General features: G+C 44.4%; 2 protein-coding genes across 4 annotated transcripts in view; one reads left to right on the forward strand and one right to left on the reverse strand.

Moving 5' to 3' along the window:
- Window positions 1–7,900, reverse strand: part of Lrrk (Leucine-rich repeat kinase) — a 70,854-nt gene extending 62,954 nt beyond the window's left edge. For all 3 annotated transcript variants that reach the window (XM_070538875.1, XM_070538874.1, XM_070538873.1), the window contains exons 1-5: window positions 7,515–7,900; window positions 7,346–7,448; window positions 6,000–6,040; window positions 2,864–3,029; window positions 1,961–2,268 (exon numbers count right to left, since the gene is read on the reverse strand). In XM_070538875.1, the coding sequence (XP_070394976.1) occupies window positions 1,961–2,268; window positions 2,864–3,029; window positions 6,000–6,040; window positions 7,346–7,448; window positions 7,515–7,613 (717 nt within the window). In that variant the 5' untranslated portion in view covers window positions 7,614–7,900. The remainder of the gene's footprint in view (window positions 1–1,960; window positions 2,269–2,863; window positions 3,030–5,999; window positions 6,041–7,345; window positions 7,449–7,514) is intronic.
- Window positions 7,901–7,932: 32 nt separating this feature from the next.
- On the forward strand, window positions 7,933–20,647 carry Rbsn-5 (Rabenosyn-5). The gene is made up of 8 exons (XM_070538877.1): window positions 7,933–8,196; window positions 8,258–8,338; window positions 8,408–8,548; window positions 12,488–12,649; window positions 13,733–13,872; window positions 14,547–14,617; window positions 15,357–15,440; window positions 20,293–20,647. Exons 1-8 carry the CDS (start codon window positions 8,058–8,060, stop codon window positions 20,624–20,626), a joined length of 1,152 nt encoding a protein of 383 aa, XP_070394978.1. The 5' UTR covers window positions 7,933–8,057; the 3' UTR covers window positions 20,627–20,647.
- Window positions 20,648–20,913: the final 266 nt, after the last annotated feature.

Consider the following 20,913-nt stretch of genomic DNA (forward strand, 5'->3'; position numbering starts at 1 on the left):
GTGGTGCGCATTTATGCTTTTGGCAATTTCTGTGATGAGAGGTACTCCTGTTGCTTCTGTGGTGCAACCAGACTTGCCAAATGCTCGGTGTACAGCACAACCTTCGAGAACGACGAGGCAAGCTGGACTTTGAGCAGTGCTCTCCACAATTGAAGTTTGATTGAACGTTGGTGATTTAGCTTTCGTATGGACTGGTACCATGGAGGTAAGGGGACAAATTAGGGGGGAGCATGATGCCAAGCAGCTAGTCTTGGCAAGCCAGCCTCCTCTGATGCCGCCCTACCAACTTCTCTCCAGGTCCTAACTGATCAATAATTCTTGGGTAGTAGGCCCTCCATGGTTGCCAGACTTTTTCAACAAGCTATATGGTATGCTAACTGGCGCCCTCATTACAATCGACCCTTGCCACACGCTTTCCGGTCTACTCCCTCATGCACACTCAGCGGCTAGAAATTACTGCTTGCACATATCGTGGTGAGGTCCTATTGCCCATGAGCCTTTCCTTTATATTTTAAGACAAAAGCCTTATATGCCCCATGAAGCGAAAACTCCGGCGTTCATTGGGCATTAATATCTGATGGTTCTAAAACCCACGTGACCACGTGATGATGTCACGTTCCCGGTGCTGGACCTGCTGTGGCTCGCACTGCAAAATCCCATGGTGAAGTAAAGTGAGTGAAGGTGAATTAAAGTGCATTAAGGTAGGCTAAAGTGGATCAAGGTAGGTGCATATTAGAGCAAGGTTGATGAAGATGGAGTTTTAATTCAAGGCGATAACTTAGACAAGTCCTCATGCTTTCACCTTCAAATCACATAAGGATACTTAGGCAACTATCAATTTCTTATGACGAAGCTTCAAGATGGTCACTTGATGCACCCTTCTAATCCTTTTTGTTCCTCCGTGTTTGGTGCTCGTGTTCAGAGCGACTGACAGCAAATATGGATGTCAGCAGTATAACGCTTTGTCTCATGGACGCATCTACCGTAGATCCTGTGGACCGACCAGGACTTACAAAATTCTCAGTGCCTGGGAGTATGTCTGACAACTCAAAAAGCAAAACAGTGAGCTGTACCTCCTGCAGAGCTATCATGCATCGCAGTTGGGAATAGGCTATACTTAAAGTCAAGTTTTCTTTGTGCACAATTTTAGCAGCATCCACTTTTGTTTACGAGGCAGGCCTTCATATTAAACAGTGCCAGAAAGAAAGGATCGGGTTCTGTATGAACTGCCAAAAACGCATGTGCGCATTGCTTGAACAAAGGTCCGTGAAAGCATGAACAAACCCACTAATAAGAATTTCCATATTCGTAAAAGATCCCTTTAGCACATTTTATCCTTTGGCAAAATACTTCCGGCACTGCCAAGATTGCAGGTCATACTTATTTATTTAATACAAGGCATTGTGATGCACGAGAAATAAGAAACTTTCTTGTATTATTAAGATTCTTGTGCGTACTTTTTCCTAAATGTTTAGCATTTGCAATACCTCTGCCAGTGCTATTATTAGACTCATACGAAAGTGTTCAAGTCACGAGAAAGCCTGAGTGTGTGAGAGTCTGTAGGCCAAGTAGAACCGCCTGAGTCTGTTTTTGATGAGTGAGTCCAAGTTAATTCTGCTGAGTGTAATTCTTGCGAGTTTGAGTCTCAGTGAGTCAGACTGAGTAGAATTTTGGCGAGTCAGTCCAAGTGAGCTCTAAGCAAAAAATATAATTTTTGGGTGATTCTGAGTGAGTTCTATTTATTTTGCCAACCTATGGCTACAGGAGATGCTTTAGTGGAAGTTGTTTAACATCCTGGGGTTCTTCAACACGCACCAAAAGCACGGCATATAAGCGTTTTTGCATTCTGACTCCATCAAAGTGTGACCACAGTGGCCAAAAGTCAAACCCATGACCTTGTCCTTAGTAGCAGCATATATTAGCCCATTTAGTCACAACAGCAGGTGGTAAGCAATCTCACCTCAAGTAGTAAGGGCACGATATCAGTACGTCCCTTGTAGCAGGCCACATACAGAGGCGAGTAGTGAGTGACCAGGTGGGCTCGACCATCTGCACCATGCTCCAGGAGTAGCCGAGCGATTTCCAGTTGACCATCCTCACATGCCCTGTACAGCAGGGAGCCGCCCCCTGGGCCTCCTTCACTGTTTACCACAGCCTCAGCACGGGGTCCAAGCTCTGTCAACAGGGCTTGCACTTCCTCCACATGACCCAAGGCACACGCTGCGGCCAGCCGAGTGTAGCTCTCCTGGTGCTTCTGATCCAGCTCTTCTGTCATGGGGAAAAGCACACCACTTGTCAAAACTGACAGCTCTGTGGAACTATGAGACATGTTGTGCCAAGCTCTTTAGTGAACACAAGCAATGCTAATGCATTTCAACATCCTTAGACCTATGTTTACAACTTTTGTTCAGCATCTTGAGGTGTTTTTGCATCTAGTTTATATGTTGTTTCCTCTCGCTTGTTTACCTGCCCTGTAAGGACCCTCATTATAGGGATGTCAGTATCGCAGAATGAATGAATGAGTACTGGTTTATAATCATGGTGCAATGTTCAATATGTGCTAAACCTAGCCATTATTTGCCAAGTTAAATTTTTCTAATGGTTATTCATATTCTCCTGGTCATTCAGTCCATATGAAGAATCTGAAACATTGCCATTACAACCTGCCAGACATATTTTTGGATCCAGCAATCACCATAACTACTTGTCAGGATTATGTATTCGTAAAGCAGGACATGTTATGCTTTGCATTACACATGGCCAACTTCACATCACAGTAAACCTTGCAAATCATCCATCATACAGTCGTTATTGTAAAATTGTTCTTGTCTGCCCAAATCAATTCGTCTTATTGAAAACACACCGGTGGCCATTCGAAGCATTTCCGCCACTTGGGCATGCCCAGCGAGCTCAGCAACGTCAGTGGCTGTCTGGCCCTGGGCATCGCGGGCCAACAAGTCGGCGCCTGAATCGAGCAGCAGTCGCACCGTTGACACATGGCCCAGCTCGGCAGCCACGTGCAGTGGTGTCTGCAACGGTGTACGTGGAAGGTGCATGAGAAACGTGGCACACCGCAGATTTGTCATTGCAACAAACTAAATCATTAAAGTACAGGAGAAATAAAATAGCAGAATAGATAACTGAGCTTGTAAGTACATGTTAGTATTATGTGGGACCTGACTGAAAAACAGGACAAGGAAGACAGGCAGCACATGTGCAGAAATATTGTGAGCGCATGATCAAGGGTGGCTAGAAACTGGACTTCGATGGTTGAGAAAGTTTGCTCCGATTCATACGAAAAACAAAGATAAAAAATGTTTCAGAGAATGACGATGGGAAAGCCAGAAGAAACAGCGCTTATTGACATGACACTCTGTCTCCATGAAAAGAACATTTACACATGCAGCACACAATGCAAGCACGCAGTGCCATAAAAAAGAGTCACATTTTGAAATTGCATTTACAGATACAAAGTTTTTTGTCTTCAACGCCCCATGGTCATTCATAATGCTGATTGAGCTAAAAGTAATAACGAATGAGATCACCACAGCCTATTTTCGGATGCAAGGTATGCCTTCCTTTACTAGCACTACTAATGCATATGTATAAGGCGACCTGGAATGGCATAATATAACGACCTTTTTCAACTAACTATATTTCATTCTAGTCAATCACTGCTTGGGACAGGCAAATATTTGTCATAGACCAGAAACGGAGGGGTAGAGGGGAGCTGGGAAAGTCGCATACTAACAGAGACATTTGAGAAAAAAAGGGTGGGAGGTTGGGGGGGTGGGCTGATGTGCCACTTCCTGGCTATGCCACTACCATACAGTGCAGTGCAAGCAGTGGCAGTTAACGTTTGCACACAAGCTCTACTATATGGATATGTAGTTTAGAAGAACTTGTTGTTGGGCGAGTTGGTAGATATTAGCGAACATTGTTTAACTGCGCGAACAAACGAACCACAAAGACAGCAAGGGACAGGGACGGGCGCAGACTTGCAACTAAAGTTTATTCCACAATGTCCACATATAAGTACGCCCCCAACATACACCACTGCGCGTGCGCGAAAAAAGGTAAGATAAAAGAAAAGTAAAACCTTGTATAAGCAAAACGCGACGTACCTACGCTCGTCAATAAACCTCATCTCACTGTTATGTAAATAAACTGAGGTGTCACTGACATATTCTTGTCCCTTCTTTCTAATATGGTGCGCCTCGAGTAGCTCTATGGCTCGGCTATCTCGGCAGCGACACAAAATCTTTACTTCCTTCATGATCGGCTTCCACGTGCACGCCAGGCAGTGGACAGGCAGGTGCCCATTCATTTTATTTCTAATAGACAATTCATGCTCCCGCAAGCGCACATTCACACACCTTCCTGTTTGGCCTATGTAAACTTTGCCGCATGATAGAGGTATCTGATATACTACTCCAACACTGCAATCTACGTGGGAAATGGAGTGCTTTGTTCCGCACCCTTGGACGTTATTTTTACTTCTTCCTATGCGCGAGCATAGCCCAGCGAGTTTGCCATAGCCCAGCATAGCCCAGCGAGGTTGACTGTTAATAGGTTTTTAGCGTTGCTTGAGTTTTACCTCAAATATACCTTCATCCAGTTTAAAGAAGACTATTACGTGCAGAAACAAGGTGTATGTATAGGATCTTGCGTTGCTCCTATCTTGTGCAATGTTTACTTATCGGAATTTGACAGTGCGGTAAACGAAGGGATCGACCGTGACCAGGTTCCGTGTTACCGTGTTCCGTTATGTTGACGATTTTCTTGTACTTTTAAAAAAGCAAGCCAGTTACACATATGACGACGCCATCGCAGGTGTACTACACATTTTTCAGTGCCTTGGCAAAGGTTTAACATTCACCCATGAACTAACAAAGGATAATAATATTCAGTCTTTTAGACAACGCTATAAGCTTCTGTGACGACCATGTGTGCTGGAAATATAACCGAAGATCCCAAAAGAAATTGTTGCCCTACGATTCGGCTCATTCGAAAACGGTAAAGCAGGGAATAGCCACCCAGTGTATCACATCAGCCTTAAGAAAGTCCTGCACGCACAAAATACAGGAGAGCTTTGACAGGCAGATTGTAAGGCTGGAAGAAGCCGGTTACCCGCAATCAGTCATTTCAGCAGTAGTGGAGGCAGTGCTTAAGAAGATAAAGGCGGAAGGCAATGTTGCTGAAGACGCAAGGGAGCGCGAAAATAAGAAACGTACAGTTGTGCCTTATGTTCGCAAGACTTCCCACAACTTAAAGAAGGTTGTGAAACGGTATGGAGTTGAGATGGCGTTGTCGGCTTCCGGCAAACTCGCTGGGCTATGCTCGCGCATAGGAAGAAGTAAAAATAACTTCCAAGGGTGCGGAACAAAGCACTCCATTTCCCACGTAGATTGCAGTGTTGGAGTAGTATATCAGATACCTCTATCATGTGGCAAAGTTTACAGAGGCCAAACAAGAAGGTGTGTGAACGTGCGCTTGCGTGAGCACAAATTGTCTATTAGAAATAAAACGAATGGGCACCTGCCTGTCCACTGCCTGGCGTGCACGTGCAAGCCGATCATGAAGGAAGTAAAGATTTTGTGCCGCTGCCGAGATAGCCGAGCCAGAGAGCTACTCGAGGCGCACCATATTAGAAAGAAGGGACAAGAATGTGTCAGTGACACCTCAGTTTATTTACATAACAGTGAGATGAGGTTTATTGACGAGCGCAGGTAGGTCGCGTTTTGCTTATACAAGGGTTTACTTTTCTTTTATCTTACCTTTTTTCGCGCACGCGCAGTGGTGTATGTTGGGGGCGTACTTATATGTGGACGTTGTGGAATAAACTTTAGTTGCAAGTCTGCGCCCGTCCCTGTCCCTTGCTGTCTTTGTGGTTCGTTTGTTCGCGCAGTTAAACAATGTTCACTATATGGATATGTTCTATATTAAATGCACTAGAGCTAGATCTTGTGACATCAGTTTCTGTGATGCTATGTGCTCACCTTGTGCTGGTCATGAATTCCACAAGCAGCACTCGGATTTGCTGGAAAGAGAGAGCAGTATATCATTCACCTTGATCATCAAGTGAAGCAACATAAGCTGTACGTGCTTCGGAGTGTTAGGTAGTACAAGACTGACACACATAAATCTTTTCATCCATTTTAAGAAGTTCACGCCTACGCATGAATACAGATGCTTACAAAGTATGCAGGTAATGGTAAAGTCATAACAGATGTCTGGTAAGGCATATAAGGCTGGTCATTTAATTTATTTGTATGATCAGCTCAATGTATGGGGCAGATATATGATCTAACAAGCAATAAAATCTGAAACCTTGTAACTTAATTGAGGATGCAGGAAAATGCGTGCCCCACAGGACAAACAATGTGCAGCATGTGTGTTTCTTTCTTCTGGGTCTTCTTTATAATTGTACTGTTTCAGCTGACATATTGAGGATTAATCGACTAATGCATGCTTACCAAGATACCTCACGGCCCTATAACCTTGGTGTTCCACCTAGCTCAATATGTAAAGGCCCTGTGGGCTAAAACCAAGCCTTCTCGTTGTGAATATGAAAGGCAAATACCATAAGAAATGACATTCAACAATACCACCAGCTTTTCTAGTAAGTACATCAATGTGTACAAGCATGGAAGTTTCAACTAACTTTCTTCATGCAGTAAAGAATAACAACATGATGCAGCAGGGCCATAACAAGAAGCGCACATGGTATTTGAGCAAGCTCCACTGGGTTCAGAATGTAGCACTGTGGAGCTTGTTACTGACTAAATTCACATGATGGCTTTCACTGCAGAAAGAATATATGAAAAGGGCTGCTAAGCTTCATCTTTCAAATCGGTGCGTTCACTGACAGAAACTCATGGCGATCATTCTGCCATATTATCTGCTTGTAACTGTAACTACATTAGTTCCTTGTGCGAGAGAGGTGCTCAGACAAGAGGAACAAGGAAGAATATGTTGATACTGGGGTCAAGGATGGGAATTTAACTAAATGCAACACAACTCATAAACACAAAGGCGGATTGCATCTGTACTGACGAGGCACCCCTGATTGTGTTAAGCTCTTTACGAGGCGGAACCTCACATGTTAATATTGCTAATAAACGCCCAGAATGAAAATCCCTTGGCGCGAACGTAACGAACCGTTACAATATAGTACCGCAACCATGATCAGCCTAGAGCAGCTCTTAAAATATCAAATGAGAAGGCAATAATAATAGACTTTCAAAGAGTACCGAATTTGATTGGTTATGTTTACTAGCCGTTTCTGTGTCGTGCACAAGAGTGATCGTGCATGCCCTCTCCTTGCATACATCACGCGACTCACCACCCGACTGTAGCAAGATGCGGGCACACGTCTCATCACTGTTGGTTGCGGCTGCGTGAAGAGCTGTTCTTCCGTGCATATCCGGAGCATCGATGAGCCGCACCTGCATTCAGACGTTAAATACATATCTGCTGCCCACTCGAATTTTGATCGGGTAGCGCGCGTATACCTGGTCGCCGTTGAGCAAGTCTTCCAGGAGCTCGGCGTTCCCCCACAGAGCAGCCTGGTGAAGCAGCTCGCCTGGGTACTCTTCACGATCGTCGGCCATCGAGTAGCTTCTTACACCGGCACGAAAATTGGCAAAGGGCAGCAGGCATGCTTCCGCCACGGAAGCGGTCCAGGACCGCGGTCATTGCTTCTTGCGATGCGTCAAGAACGAGACATGGCTGCACAAAGCGGCTACAAAACCACTTATACGGTGTTTCCTACACACATAGTGATTACGGAGACCAACCACTGTCCCAGCGGTTTCACTCGGATCAGCTTGCAGGCCGGATGCAGAAGCGAAAGGAAAATACAGGAGCGACAGCCCGCATGTGAATGAGTAGACGTCGAAATAGCACAGAGCATGTGAGACCTGCGCAAGAGAGGCCGTGGAGAAGGCGGGCACAGGCGTGCAAAGAATTCTGTTGACGGTGCTATTTTGACGTCACCAAGTTCTCCACTGCGGAGAGTTTCAGTTGGTTTCGCCCCTTGCATCTGAGAAGCTATTATGGGAGAGGTAAAGGAAGGGTATCTTTGTCCCATCTGTGTGGAAGATCTGGGAAACTTCGAGGAGCTAACTGCTCATTTCGAAGCCAACCATGCTGCCGGCGAGCGAGATGTTCTGCACTCGCTGAAGGGCTTCATCGGTATGCTCGCTGTAGTACACCGCCCCACTGGTAGCAGTGAGCTTATGAAGTGTCCACGCAGGACGCGCCAGACGAAAGATCCTCGCGGACTCTCCCGTCGTTGAGGAAGAACAAACGCCTGATTGGGGACAACAGGAAATTGGTGCGTATTCAATTACTCCATAAATCACGATGCAATAGCTGTACGTAATTCGTGCGCATCACTTCGCAGGAGTTGTCCAGGCTCACACAGGTACTGTCCGGCTAATTCGCGGTCGTCGAGTGGATCGGTACGTAGGGCAGAGCAACAAGCTGCTCATTCGATTGACCAAACTTGTAGTGGACGCCCCCAGCGACCCCGAGATGCGGAAAGGTGCGTGTGAGGTTTAAAATAACCCTTTCATTCTCGCTTCACGCTGCTTATTTTTCGTCAGTGCAAGTAGAATTGTTTGCGAGTCATTCCATGTCATAATCGTTGCGGTATCTTTGAATATGCTATCGCAGGTCGTTGCTCTAACCTTCTTATCTGTCTTTCATTGCCTAGAAAATTCATTCTGAATCTCATTTTATTGATTTCAAGACACAATTAAGCCACCATTGTAGTTTTCCCGCACATACATGATAATATGAGGGTTTGCATGGTTCATTGCATTAATTGTGCAAGATGCACCACTGTTGGCCTTATCCATATGCATGCATGCATGCTAGTATGATTTCGCCATGGAACTCGGGCTATACGACATACATATATGGCATGTGACATAGGAGCACTGTGAAAGCATGTTTGCCATGGTTGGAAAAAAGAACATATCTCTGTGGCATGTTCATTTGTTATCATTATCCTATCGTGAGAGCACTGAATGCTGTGTACTTATTTGCTCCAACTAATTGCAGACCAATGTGGTGCAGGTCATATGCGGTACACTTGAGCTGTTACACATGTATGCAAGGTCACTCGTGTGTGAATATGTGGGGATGAAGTATTCTGGACCGTGGTAGTGCATGGCATTATGCCAACTAGCAACTTCTAACGGCAGGCACATTGTGTTGCAACTGGCATTTGTGTCCCATCTAGCTCGCAAAGGTAGCAGTTATTTAACTTCTGGTAGCCACTTTTCAAGCCTCAGAAATCGCCTCAAGGTACACTCAGAAGGCCACATCAGTAGGATGTCTTTTAAAAGGCCCCTCATCAGGCCCCATTCCAAATTTCCGTTATACACTAGAAGCTGTAGGTCATTGTCTAGGGAGCATTTTACTGCAAGAATTTTTCAAATAGCCTCATTATTAAAGATAGGAGAAATTGAAATGTTGTGTTGGCATGCTGCCAGGAGGCAAGCTTCACTGCCAATGTAGACACTCTCTCTCCTTGCCATGACTAGCGTTTTCAAGCACCATTCCTTCCCTACATTCTTCTCAACGTAGCTGAGGGACTAGGACTTGAGACTGACTCCAACCAAATAACTGAATTTTATTAGCCCGACGTTTCGGAGCCCATTCGGCTCCTTCTTCAGGGGGGTTGTTCTTCGGGGGTGGTGGTGTGCCGCTTTTAAAGCATCTTTTTTGAAGAAAGGAGGGGGGGGAACACGGGAGGTGGGGAGACACTTCACAGACGGAAAGGGGGGGTGTGTTGTTGAGCGCTTCCATGGTGCTGGGATGACCGGTGCTGGGGGGAGTGCTCGCGACGGTGCCCTTGATGGGGGGGGGGGGGGAGGTTACAGGGTCGCGCCAACGTTCTGTGTTGGTGAAACAAGCGGAAGTCTATCTGGCTGTGCGTCCTTTTCTTCTTTTCGTCAGGTCGCCTAGGCCATGGACATACACCGAGGGTAGGTTGCCCTTCACGCGGTTTATGTTATTCCCCGTATTCTGAATGTGCCATGACTCCAGTAGTAGTCTCTTTCGCCAGTTCGTTTCTGTTTGAAGGATTTCAGTTTCCTTGAAAGCGATTTTGTGGTCGGCGTCTTCAGAGTGTTCAGCGACGGCGCTGCGAATACGGTTGAATGTCCTGACGTTCTCGTGCTGTCTGATCCTTTCTTTTAGATTTTTGGTTTCCCCGATGTACGACGCCGGACAGTCGGCACAACTGATTTTGTAGACGACGCCTTGAGCTTTTTCTTTAGGTGGACGATCTTTTGGTTTAGGGAGGAGGATATTGAAAGTGTTTATTGGTTTGTGCGCCACTTTGAGGCCTTCTTTTTTTAATATTCGGCTGAGCGCTTCGCTGGTACCTCTGATGTACGGGATGGACACTCGCTTCTGGGGTTGGGGAGAAGTCGACGGCTGAAGGTCCCGCATTTTGCTTCTTCTTTTTTGTTGTCTGGTTGTTTTTCGAATGAAGTCATCTGTGTAGCCATTCCTCTTAAGTTCGTTGAGAACCGTTCTCTTTTCTTTCTTTAGATCCGATTCCGATGAGGAATGAGTTTCGGCTCGTTTGAATAAAGAATTTACAACAGATGCCTTGTGGTTTGCCGGATGGTCGGATTGGAAATGAAGATAGCGGCCTGTGTGGGTTGGTTTTCGGTAGACTGAAAATTTTAAAATGCCGTCTTTTCGTGTAACTTGTACATCTAAGAATGGGAGTGATCCGTTCTGTTTGCGCTCATATGTGAACTGTATATCCGGGTCTATGGAGTTTAAGTGTTTCTGCAAGTTTTCGACTTGGCTCGTCTTCACGATGCAAAAACAATCATCCACGTACCTGAGGAAGACTTTTGGTTTCGGGGAAAAAGTATTTAAAGCTCTCTCCTCGATGCTCTCCATAGTCAAGTTAGCCATAGCAACGGAAATTGAGGCCCCCATAGGAGTTCCTTTAACCTGTTTGTAGTAGCTGCCTCGGAAGGTGAAATAGGTATTGGACAGGCACAGTTCGAGAAGGCGGCAGATCTCGTCTACACTCAAAGGGGGTTCTCTCACTGAGCATATCGTCACATTCCAGTGCATCTCTGGTTGCGGACACAGCCAACTTAATGGGTACTCTTGTGAACAGAGAGATTACATCAAAAGAGACCAGACATTCATCATCTTCGATACGGACTTTTGATGTGAGTTTGATGAAATTCTCGGAGTCGCGCACGTGCGATGCTGTCCTTCCGGTGAGTGGTGATATGATCTGATGCAAGTAACTGGATAGTGATCGTAGTGGGGAACACGAAAAGTCTACGATTGGTCGTAAGGGGATTCCGGGTTTATGGAGTTTTGGCAAGCCGTAGAAAGCTGGGGCGGATCCGTTCCTACAGATTAAAACGTCGGGCTAATAAAATTCAGTTATTTGGTTGGAGTCAGTCTCAAGTCCTAATCAATTTCCCAACCAGACAGGCAATTCTGTCGAAATGTTTAGCTTCAAGCTGAGGGACTGTGTCACATTTGTATCACGAGCACCGTCTCCTCTTCTTTTTTTCTCTTCCGTTTTTGCTACGTGGCCCACTTCCTTCAGCATTAGGCAATTTACCGAAGTCACATGTCATAATCGGTTACATTGTAGATAATGCGTTTTACGTAGATGCATTTGTGCATGTGACCTTGACTCTCTGGCTCGGAAGTGCAGTTCGCCCAAGAAGGAAAGCACACAAGCTTCTGTTTGATATTTCAACCAATTTCGTGCTGTGTATCTGTTGGATACTTTGCAGACAGGGCTGTCACCAAATGACGTATGCACCACACTTGTTTGCAAGCCCAAATTTGGTGAGGGACCCTTTAAACAGCTGAATGATAAATAGATGGTATTACTTTTCATGACGCACAGATTCGAGGGTATTTTGGTTGAATCCAGGACGAAAATTTCTTGGAATGCATGCGTCATAGGAAGTGGTAGCACCCGTTTATCATTCCTCAAATGTTTAAAAGACACTCCACCGTTGCAGGAGCGTGCTTTGCAGCACTTTCCAAGGCTTGAAAGGCCAGATGTTTGATAATTGCCACCCTTGCAAGTTAGATAGAATGCTAGCGCCAGTTGCGGCACCAGGCACCTGCCATTAGACACCACTGGCTGGCATTATGCCATGTGCTTCCACAGTCCGCAATATTTTGTCCTTACCTGTACATACAAATACATGCTAAGACCAACACGCAAGGTACCTTCTATTCTGTAAACTACTGTTGGCGCTAATAGATCTTTGTCAGCATTTCTGTCTAGCATATTTGCTACAAAGTTCTTGTTTTTTAAGAAAATTTGACTTCTTTCTGGGTAGGTATATTGAACAGGTAGTTTGATGGTGTAGCGCTTTAAACATAGGCACAACAGCCGCTTTTCAGTGAAATCATGCCGAGGAGTGGTGCTGTGCCGAATCCTAGGTTGAACACTGTATGTACTTTTCAGCCCGTGAAAGGTCCCTTGTGCCTTGGGTAGATGATGCTGACGTCAAACTGTGCCCCAGCTGTGCAAAGGCTTTCAGCATTTCCCGTCGACGACATCACTGCCGTTTGTGTGGAGGCATTATGTGCCAGCTATGCTCAGAGTTCCTGGACTCTGCCACTGTTCGTAAGTAGCTCAATACTTGTATCTTGCTGGACTTGGGTAAGCTTTTTGATACCACGGTACCATGTACACACAAGTAATCGCTGAAAAAAAAAATGTGAGTGTATGTGGTCTAAATATGCCGAAAACCTTGAAGAATGTGGCACATTGGAATGTAATATTATGAACTGACGTGTTTACAAGATCTCATGCTCAGAGAGCATGTTGGTATAGGGTACTGAGAAAAAAACATTGGCCAGCCATTTTGAATGCCATCAGATGAAAAGCCCCATCAAGAGGTGCATGCCAGCCTCACACTTAGCTTTGTCCTGGCAAACATTTGGTGACAATATAGTCAGACACCATGCTTTCAGTTCTTTGGTGCTTGACTTCCACAACCATAAAGGTTTTTTTTTATGTTGATGGAATAAGGGCTTGTGTATATTTAAGTTAATTCATAAATGTGACAACAATGACACCATTATATTCTTCTTGCACAGATAAGTGGGGGAAGTGGTCACCGTACCTTTTTAATGACTTTTGCAGTTGGAAATACACTGCTTTAATAATCTACTGAACAATATCCTAAGAAAAATCAATCATGCCAGCCCATTGTACCAAAGTTGCTTTGTACTAACTTGTGTCGGATCTGTGCTTGTAGCATCTGTATCGTAGCTTCTCCTGTGCAGTGTGCACTATGCTAGAAATTGGCATTTCATTTAAAATCATTTAAGTTCATATAGCAAAGGTAAACGGAGAGTTCTTGCATGAATCAGGGCTAGCTGTATTCACTAAAGCACCCTTTCATTAAAAAAATTTCCTTATTGCCCTGTGTACCTCTCACCACTCATAAATAGCATTTGACATGACATGAGACCATCATCACAGTGTAGGCTAATTGCAGACAGCGCCTACATAAGAGAAGTTTAATGAATATGTGCCTTGGTCGTTTTGCCTAAACTTGAAAGTACAACTTGCTTCACAGTGGCTGCTTTGTTTAAAAACATGCAGCCTGTCTGTATGTACTAAGGCCTTCTGCGAGAGGCAGCACATGCCTGCCTCTAGACGTTAGCCTGCACGGTGTGCATACAGGAAGCGTGTTTGCAGAGCAGCTGGTGGCGTCTGCTGGGAGTCCAGCTGCCAACGTTGGGGACGAGCCGCTGCGCCTGTGCCGGGACTGCCGCGTGCTCTTGGACCGGCGCCTATTGCTTCCCGAGCAGCCACCTCCACTGTTGGCTCAATACGAGGTTCTGTCACAATTTCTTGATTGTAGACCTCTCCAACAAGCTCTCCTTGAGTAATGCCATAATCCACATTGAACTGTCGCGTGAACAGATGCATGAAAATGCACTAAAGTGCAATGCCTGCCTTCTACACTTCTTTTTTGTTATTTCTGCGACTTCGTAGTATTTCGGCGCGTCTGCCTCTTTTCTGAGTAACGTTGTCACTGTTGTGTGTGACATAGCGGCATGCATGTGAGCACTGGTAGGACACAAGTGCGGCCTTAGAGCATGTTCACACCGAGACATTTAGCATCCAGAGTGGCGCGTAATTCAATTTGGAGGCTGCAAATACCACTGAAAAGGCCCTTTTCATGCCAATTGGTTCCAGACCGATTGGTGCCGTCACTGCTGCGAGAAACATTCACCAATCAGAATGTGAGATAGTTACTGAGTCATCCCTCACGGCACTCTGCAAATGCAAAATGGCGCCTCCACACGAGAAAACTGCAGATATATATGTATTAAGTGCTCTCTCCTTGTTTTCGCGATACTTCAAGAAGTGACAGTGGTGCAAAAGGCAAGCAGTGTGAATGATGCAGCATTTGGGCAGCAGAACATTCTACATCGCTCCAGACTTTGAATGTCGTTTTACACTGCATTCAATATGCTGAAAAATTGAAACGCTCCTCTGACTGCAGCGCATGCGGAAACTAATGGATGAAGCTGAGAAATTGCTGCCTGGCTACTACCGCCTGATTGATGGAATGAGGTGAGCAACTACTGCAACTACTGCATTTGATGAAAGTGCTGGAAAGACCATGCTACCGTAGTTTTTTTTTTTTTTTATGAATGTGAAAATAATGGAACACCACATTTTGTCGACCCAACTGTGAGATTTTAAAAGTATTACTCGACATTCATGGAAAAACAAGAGGCTGCCATTTCTAAAAGTTGGTTTCAATTCCAAGTACAGTCAAACTTTGTTCTAAAGTCGCATTTAACACCGTTGGTAATCTGCTATTTGTTATAAACATGCAGGCAATACATCTTGATATCAGGCAGAAACATTTTAGAGTTGTTCTTATATTATTTGTCTTATTATTCGTTATATCCATGTTCTGTATATGAAAATTTGACTTGATCTCTTTTTCTTGTTGAGGTTCATATTTTAGAGAACTGTGAGATGTGCCTAAAGGTAGAGTTGCTCATATTCACCATGGCTTATTTTACCCGGACAGTGAAAATGCAGGGTTGACAAGCACTTCAGTGACACACATGATACTCAAAAATATGAAATAACTATTGAATAAGCCTCGTTTGCTTGAGAGGTATAGCTTATTGCTGCATATTTAGCGAGCATGAAGCTAACACTCGCACGTGACGGCAGAGAAGGCTACAAGGTTGAGCCCTGTCCCCGCAAATATAAGTGGCTCACGCAAGATATGGCCATATACTTGCACGCATTTAGAAACTGAACTCAATATTGCACTGTGCATGCTTTGATGCAGGGAGGGCCGGTCAGGACTTGAAGAGGAAGCCAAAGCAACAAGGGCACGCCTTTGCCGAATCGCTGAACAGCTGGACTTAGTCAGGTGAGCATCGCTGCTGCTTTGAAAAGGTTGGGCTCACCTACCATAATTGACCTCAAATGTAGCTAGAATGTGTGAATTATAATTTAGCGACGTTTACTTTCAAAAAGCAATTTACCTACTTTCCAGCTGGTTCTTAAGTACGCTCTTCCTTTTGTTCGAATGTTCACACATGAGATAAGAAAGGAGTAAAGTTGAGCAGGTTGTGTAATGCATAGAGTGGATTACTGGTGGTCTATTAGAGTAACTGTCAAGGGTGGCAGGTAGATAGGGTGATAATATAAAGACATTTGCAGGCATGTGATGGCTTTCACTAGTGCAGGACAGGGATAAGTAAATATCCTGCAGTGAAGTTTAATAATAATACGGTTTATTCTCGCATGTGTACATATACAACAATGTATCATGCCAACGAGATGAGGCAAAAGGAAACAGACAAAGCATACTTGCTGTCTAGGCCTACAGCCCAGTTCGTAAAGATACAGGTCAGCAGTGAGGTCGGCAAAGACGCATTCAAAAACATTTACCGATTACATGCAAACCTTCGCAATAAATGTAATAAAGTATAAACAATTCCATCTTGTGTTAACAATATAATCAATGAACACAAGCAAATCAAAAGGTGAATGCTTCAAGCAAGATTTCAAGTAAGACTAAACGATGGGCATAATGTTACATGTGGAGTTTAATGAACTACACTTAAGCAAACAGAGGTAGACATCACAGCTGGTAGGACACGAGTGCACACAGAATAAAACTAGGGGGGAAAAAAAAAACACAATAACGCTTCAACCTGGGTCAAAAAGTAATCTTGCTTTCTTTCTAAAATGGTATACAGATCTGGGGAGGTATTCTGTAAGAGTACACCTAGTGGGCTGTCCATTTCGGCCGTTCCTGATTGGTTAGGGCCGCTCGTCTCCTCCTTGCTCGTACAGCTGCATCCAATCAGCAGCGGCCGAAATGGACAGTCCCACTAGGTGGACTCTTACAGAATACACCCCTCGCTCAATTGTGCAATTTCCACTACAGAAGGAATACTATTACATATATTTATTATTTGATGATCTAGTGATTCAGTGCCATAATTTGTCTTCGGTCTAATCGAAACAAGTGAGATTGTTCATAAGTTATAGTGAATATCACGGCTGAGGTACATATTGCTGAATTAAAAAAAAAGGTCTTGTTTAATACAATGATAGATAAGGACCACTAGTTTAAAGTTATAGCACTCCGTAAAACGCATTACGTGAAAAACAGATAATAAGTTATTATGGCCACCTTGCCTTCTCGTTAATAGTTTCAATGCTTTTTGTTGCATGATTATCAATTCTTTTGCATTGGTCTTATTACACATGCCCCAAACAAATTTGCAGTATACGAGGTGCGAATGAACAAAAGTATAGCTGCTTTGCTACAGAAGATGGTTAATGCAGCCGATAACACCTATGAATCGAGCCATTTTCATTTTGACATGAGTGATGTGATCAGACTAGCTCATATCGTTGTGGAAGTGTACACCCAGAAACTTGCAACTACTATTACATGCAATTTCTGAATAATCGAAATGGAGCTTTGGGTTGTGTTTTATTGCTTTGTATTTTGTGTGGAATAGTATGAATTAGTTTTTTTTTACATTTAATGTCAATTGATTTACAATCAGTCAAGCATGTAATTTGTCAAGCCACATATTTGCTTGCTGCTGAAGTTCTTTTAGGTATAAGCCAGCAAAGATGTTAGTATTGTAAGCGTATAGGATAATGTTCAAAGTTGAAGAAATGTTTATGATGTCACTTATATATGTAGTGTATAGGAGAGGTCCTAATACGGACCCCTGAGATACACCATATTTTAATGTTCCATGGTCAGAGCAAGTGTTCTTACGTAGCCTTGTGTACTGTTGTCTTCCAGTTAGGTAGCTTTCCATTAGGTCTTTAGCGAGGCCACGAATTCTGTAAATTTCTAATTTTGATTGTAGAATATCATGTTGGACCAAATCAAACACTTTGCTCAAGTCAAGAAAGAGACCAATAGTAAAAAGTTTAATTTCAATGTTTTGAATTAAGACATTTTTTATATAAAGTAATGCGGTCTCAGTCGGCTTGCCAGGTTGGAAGCCACATTGACGATCACTTATCACATTGTTGGAGGAAAAAGAACCAAAAAGACACATGTAAATTATTTTTTCAGCAGCCTTAAAAAAAACTGGCAGAACTGAAATTGGCCTGTAATTGCTGAATTCTGTTTTCTTTCCGCCTTTGAAAACAACAGTAACACAGGCTACATTTAGTCTGTCTGGGAACACTCCAGTAACCAACATCTGATTAAATATGTAAGTCAACAGTCCTATAATGTGTCCAATAGAATGTTTAATTGGCAGTGGTAAAAGGTAATCATCCCCGTGAGCACAAGTATTTCTTAGAGAACCACTAATGGTTGTCATTTCTGCTTCTGTTGTTGGTGTCAGAAATATTAAGTCAGAATTTAATGTGTGCATGTATGACATAAGGGAGCTATTACTTGGGAGGGGATTTAAAGCTGTATATTCGCCCACTTCCAGGAAATGTGCATTAAATTTGCCTGCTAATGCAACTCCAGTATAAAGAAAACCATTTATCAACATTTCAAGAGGTGTTGTGTTAGTTTTGCTACAGAAGAGAGTTTTAATTTCTTTCCCGATCTGCATATTGGAAAGTAATAGGAAATTTAAGTATACTAACAGTAATATTGCATAAGCTGGGTGGTTTATGTAATCGTATACAAACTCTAGTACACTGTGCATTATGAAGCCTGTCACTGGTGGCTCAGTGGCTGTTGTATTTTGTTGCTGATTCTAAAGGGCACGGAATGCAAAATATGCGTACCAACATTTGGTGCATAAATGCCGCGTGGTCAAAGTATTCCGAAAAGCCCTGTGCCTCCATATTGTAGGTGTAGCTTTCAGACACAAAGCTCCATGAATGCCTTGCTCTCGGCATTCTCAGCTCAAGGGATTTGTGGTACATTCGGCTGGTTCCCATCAAGCTCCGACTTGGGTTGAAACAATTTGACGCCCGCTTTAGATTGGAGCCAGAAAAAGTGCGCCTGAGCCAAATATGCTGCCACTCGCCAGAGCAGTCGGAGGTCAGAAGGGGAAACACGTCAGCTTCTTGTGTAGTTGTCAAACAAGGCGCCAGGCGCTAAGGCAACCGTGAACTATTGCTGGGGCAGACGCCATGTCAACAACAGAAGGTGCGAAAGCCACGTGACCAGAACCAACGTTACTAGACTAGGTTCAGTTGTCAAACTCTCCGTAGGCGCCGTACATTGCGAGTGGCCCCTTGTATTGGTTTGCCGCCAGAGGGCGGGAGCACCGCAAGTAGCTCTACGCGGGCGCAGCTCTGCGTTGGCGAAGGGGCTTGAGTCCTCAGACTTCACAACTTACGTACTCAGCAAGTGTTTTCACCGATGCGTCTTTAAATGTTTGTATAGTCTCGCGTTTAGGAGATTGATTAAAAAACTTTATGTAGCTGTGAAAATGCTGCTGCGCTGCCCCAGAGTGCGCTGTGGAGTCCTTAGTCCAGGGCCGCAGCAGCCCCGGCCGTCCACTGCGCTCTATATTAATCAGCTGTTGCTGATGAAAAGCTGTAAGTAGCTGATTAGTAGTTGTAATCAGCTGTTGCTGCTTAGTACTAATTAATTATTAATGTGAACGCATGAGGCGATGTTAGCGCGACCACACGATGGTCCAAAAAAGTCACGGGAGCCCAAGCGAACCAATCGAGGCAGTTCACGACGCCACTCAAGGCAGAGTGAATTAGGTGAAGTTAATTAAGGCACAGTTAATTACAATAGAGTTAAGGCACTCGAACCCACGGTCGTTGAAACCTCGACTTTTGGTGGTGGCAACAAATTACATAAATAGATGAACCAATTTATTAATGAGTGAATTAAGAAGTATACTAACAATTATTGGATAATTATTTATTAATAATGAATTAACTACGCATTACCTAGCTAGGCGGACTTATAATAATTTGAATATCTCAAAGCTACGGCAAACATTACCTTGGTTGTGCCCAGCTACGCGGCATTCGCATATTTTAAAACTGGCTGAAGTTAGCTGGGACGCACAGTATATACACACTCTCAGCACTTCATTTCGGGATAAAAAAAATGAAGCTAGCACTATTTCTTTCATCAGAGCACCGCATTCACAAGTTCAATGTTGAAACCTGCGTGAGCTTTGCTCCCTTGCGAGCAGACTTGCCCATTCAAAGTAAGTTATCGCTGCAGGAACGGAGCATAAATATGCATTCGCGTCACCAAATAAAATTGGATGATACGGCCCGTAAACTGTTCAAAACGCACACGGCATTTAAAACGCATAAGAGTGTTGCAAAAGTACACCGAGACTGCTGCAAAACACGCATGTATACAACGCGCCAAAACACATAAACAACGGACAGTAGTGCTTCGTCGCCCTGTCCGCACCGTGCTGACCGAGCAAAGTGCGACAGCAGCGCCACGAGATGCGAGGATCGGTGGTGGGTCTACGCAGTCACGGGAGTTTGAAAACTGAACCTAGTCTAGTAACGTTGACCAGAACTCCGCCAGATCTCTATCACACTCCCAAGTCGAAGGCGAGAGTGCCTTTGAGCTTGAGCACAGTACTCTGAAAGAACCGGCCATATACGGCACATTCCGTCCGCTTGATTTTGACCAGCCGAAAGTAACGCACACTGCCAAAGTAATCTGGTGTGCTTGAAAACGACTAGCCGAACCTACTATCAGTAATGAGTTAATCAAGTAAATCAGTGCTGCTCTTGCAACATTGCTACTCAGCCCACAGCAGTACAAGCTGTGCCTTGTCTTGCAGCCGACAGATTGGCAGCGGAGGCACCACGCCTCGCCAGCTTCAGTTACGGGGTGCCCTACGGCTAGCGGCCAGCCACTTCCTACGCCAGGGACTGTTGGGGTTGCCCGGCCTGCCCAAACCACAGCCACAGCCGGAGCAAGGCTGGAGCCCCAACAGCGTGAAGGCGCCACCAGAAGAGGAAGACCCCCTGGCACAACAGATGGCCATAATTCGTGGCTACATTCAGCAGGCACGGCAAAGCCAACGCTACGAGGAGCTGGCTTCCCTCGAGGCCAACCTGTTGGAGCTTAAGCAGGAGTACCTGCGACGCACCCTTGGCACACCAGGAAAATAAACACTAAATTATACAGATGCAGTCTTTGTATCAATAGTGTATGGCTAAGACAGTGTGCCTCGTGCACTGTTGCATTTGATAACGTCTCCTCTTTTCCTTAATTTTAGTGATAAAGACTACCTGCAAAGCACTGTGAGCATGTGCATATGCATATGCGACTATCTGGCATAGGTATTGCTGCATGGAAGCTTGTTTTCTTAAAGATATTGAACATAAGCTAATTAACGAAATGGAAAGAGATCAAGTAGCCATGAACTAACCTAGTAACAGAAGGATTTTGTCAGGCT

This window comes from Dermacentor albipictus, chromosome 5 (genome assembly GCF_038994185.2).
Source record: "Dermacentor albipictus isolate Rhodes 1998 colony chromosome 5, USDA_Dalb.pri_finalv2, whole genome shotgun sequence".
NCBI lineage: Eukaryota > Metazoa > Arthropoda > Arachnida > Ixodida > Ixodidae > Dermacentor > Dermacentor albipictus.

Excerpts from the sequence above, each read along its gene's own strand:
- Rbsn-5 (XM_070538877.1), top strand. The coding sequence starts at position 8,058 with ATGGGAGAGGTAAAGGAAGGGTATCTTTGTCCCATCTGTGTGGAAGAT. Across the intron at positions 8,197-8,257 it reads CTCGCTGAAGGGCTTCATCG|GACGCGCCAGACGAAAGATC; the intron begins GTATGCTCGCTG and ends GTGTCCACGCAG. Across the intron at positions 13,873-14,546 it reads CACTGTTGGCTCAATACGAG|CGCATGCGGAAACTAATGGA; the intron begins GTTCTGTCACAA and ends CTCTGACTGCAG.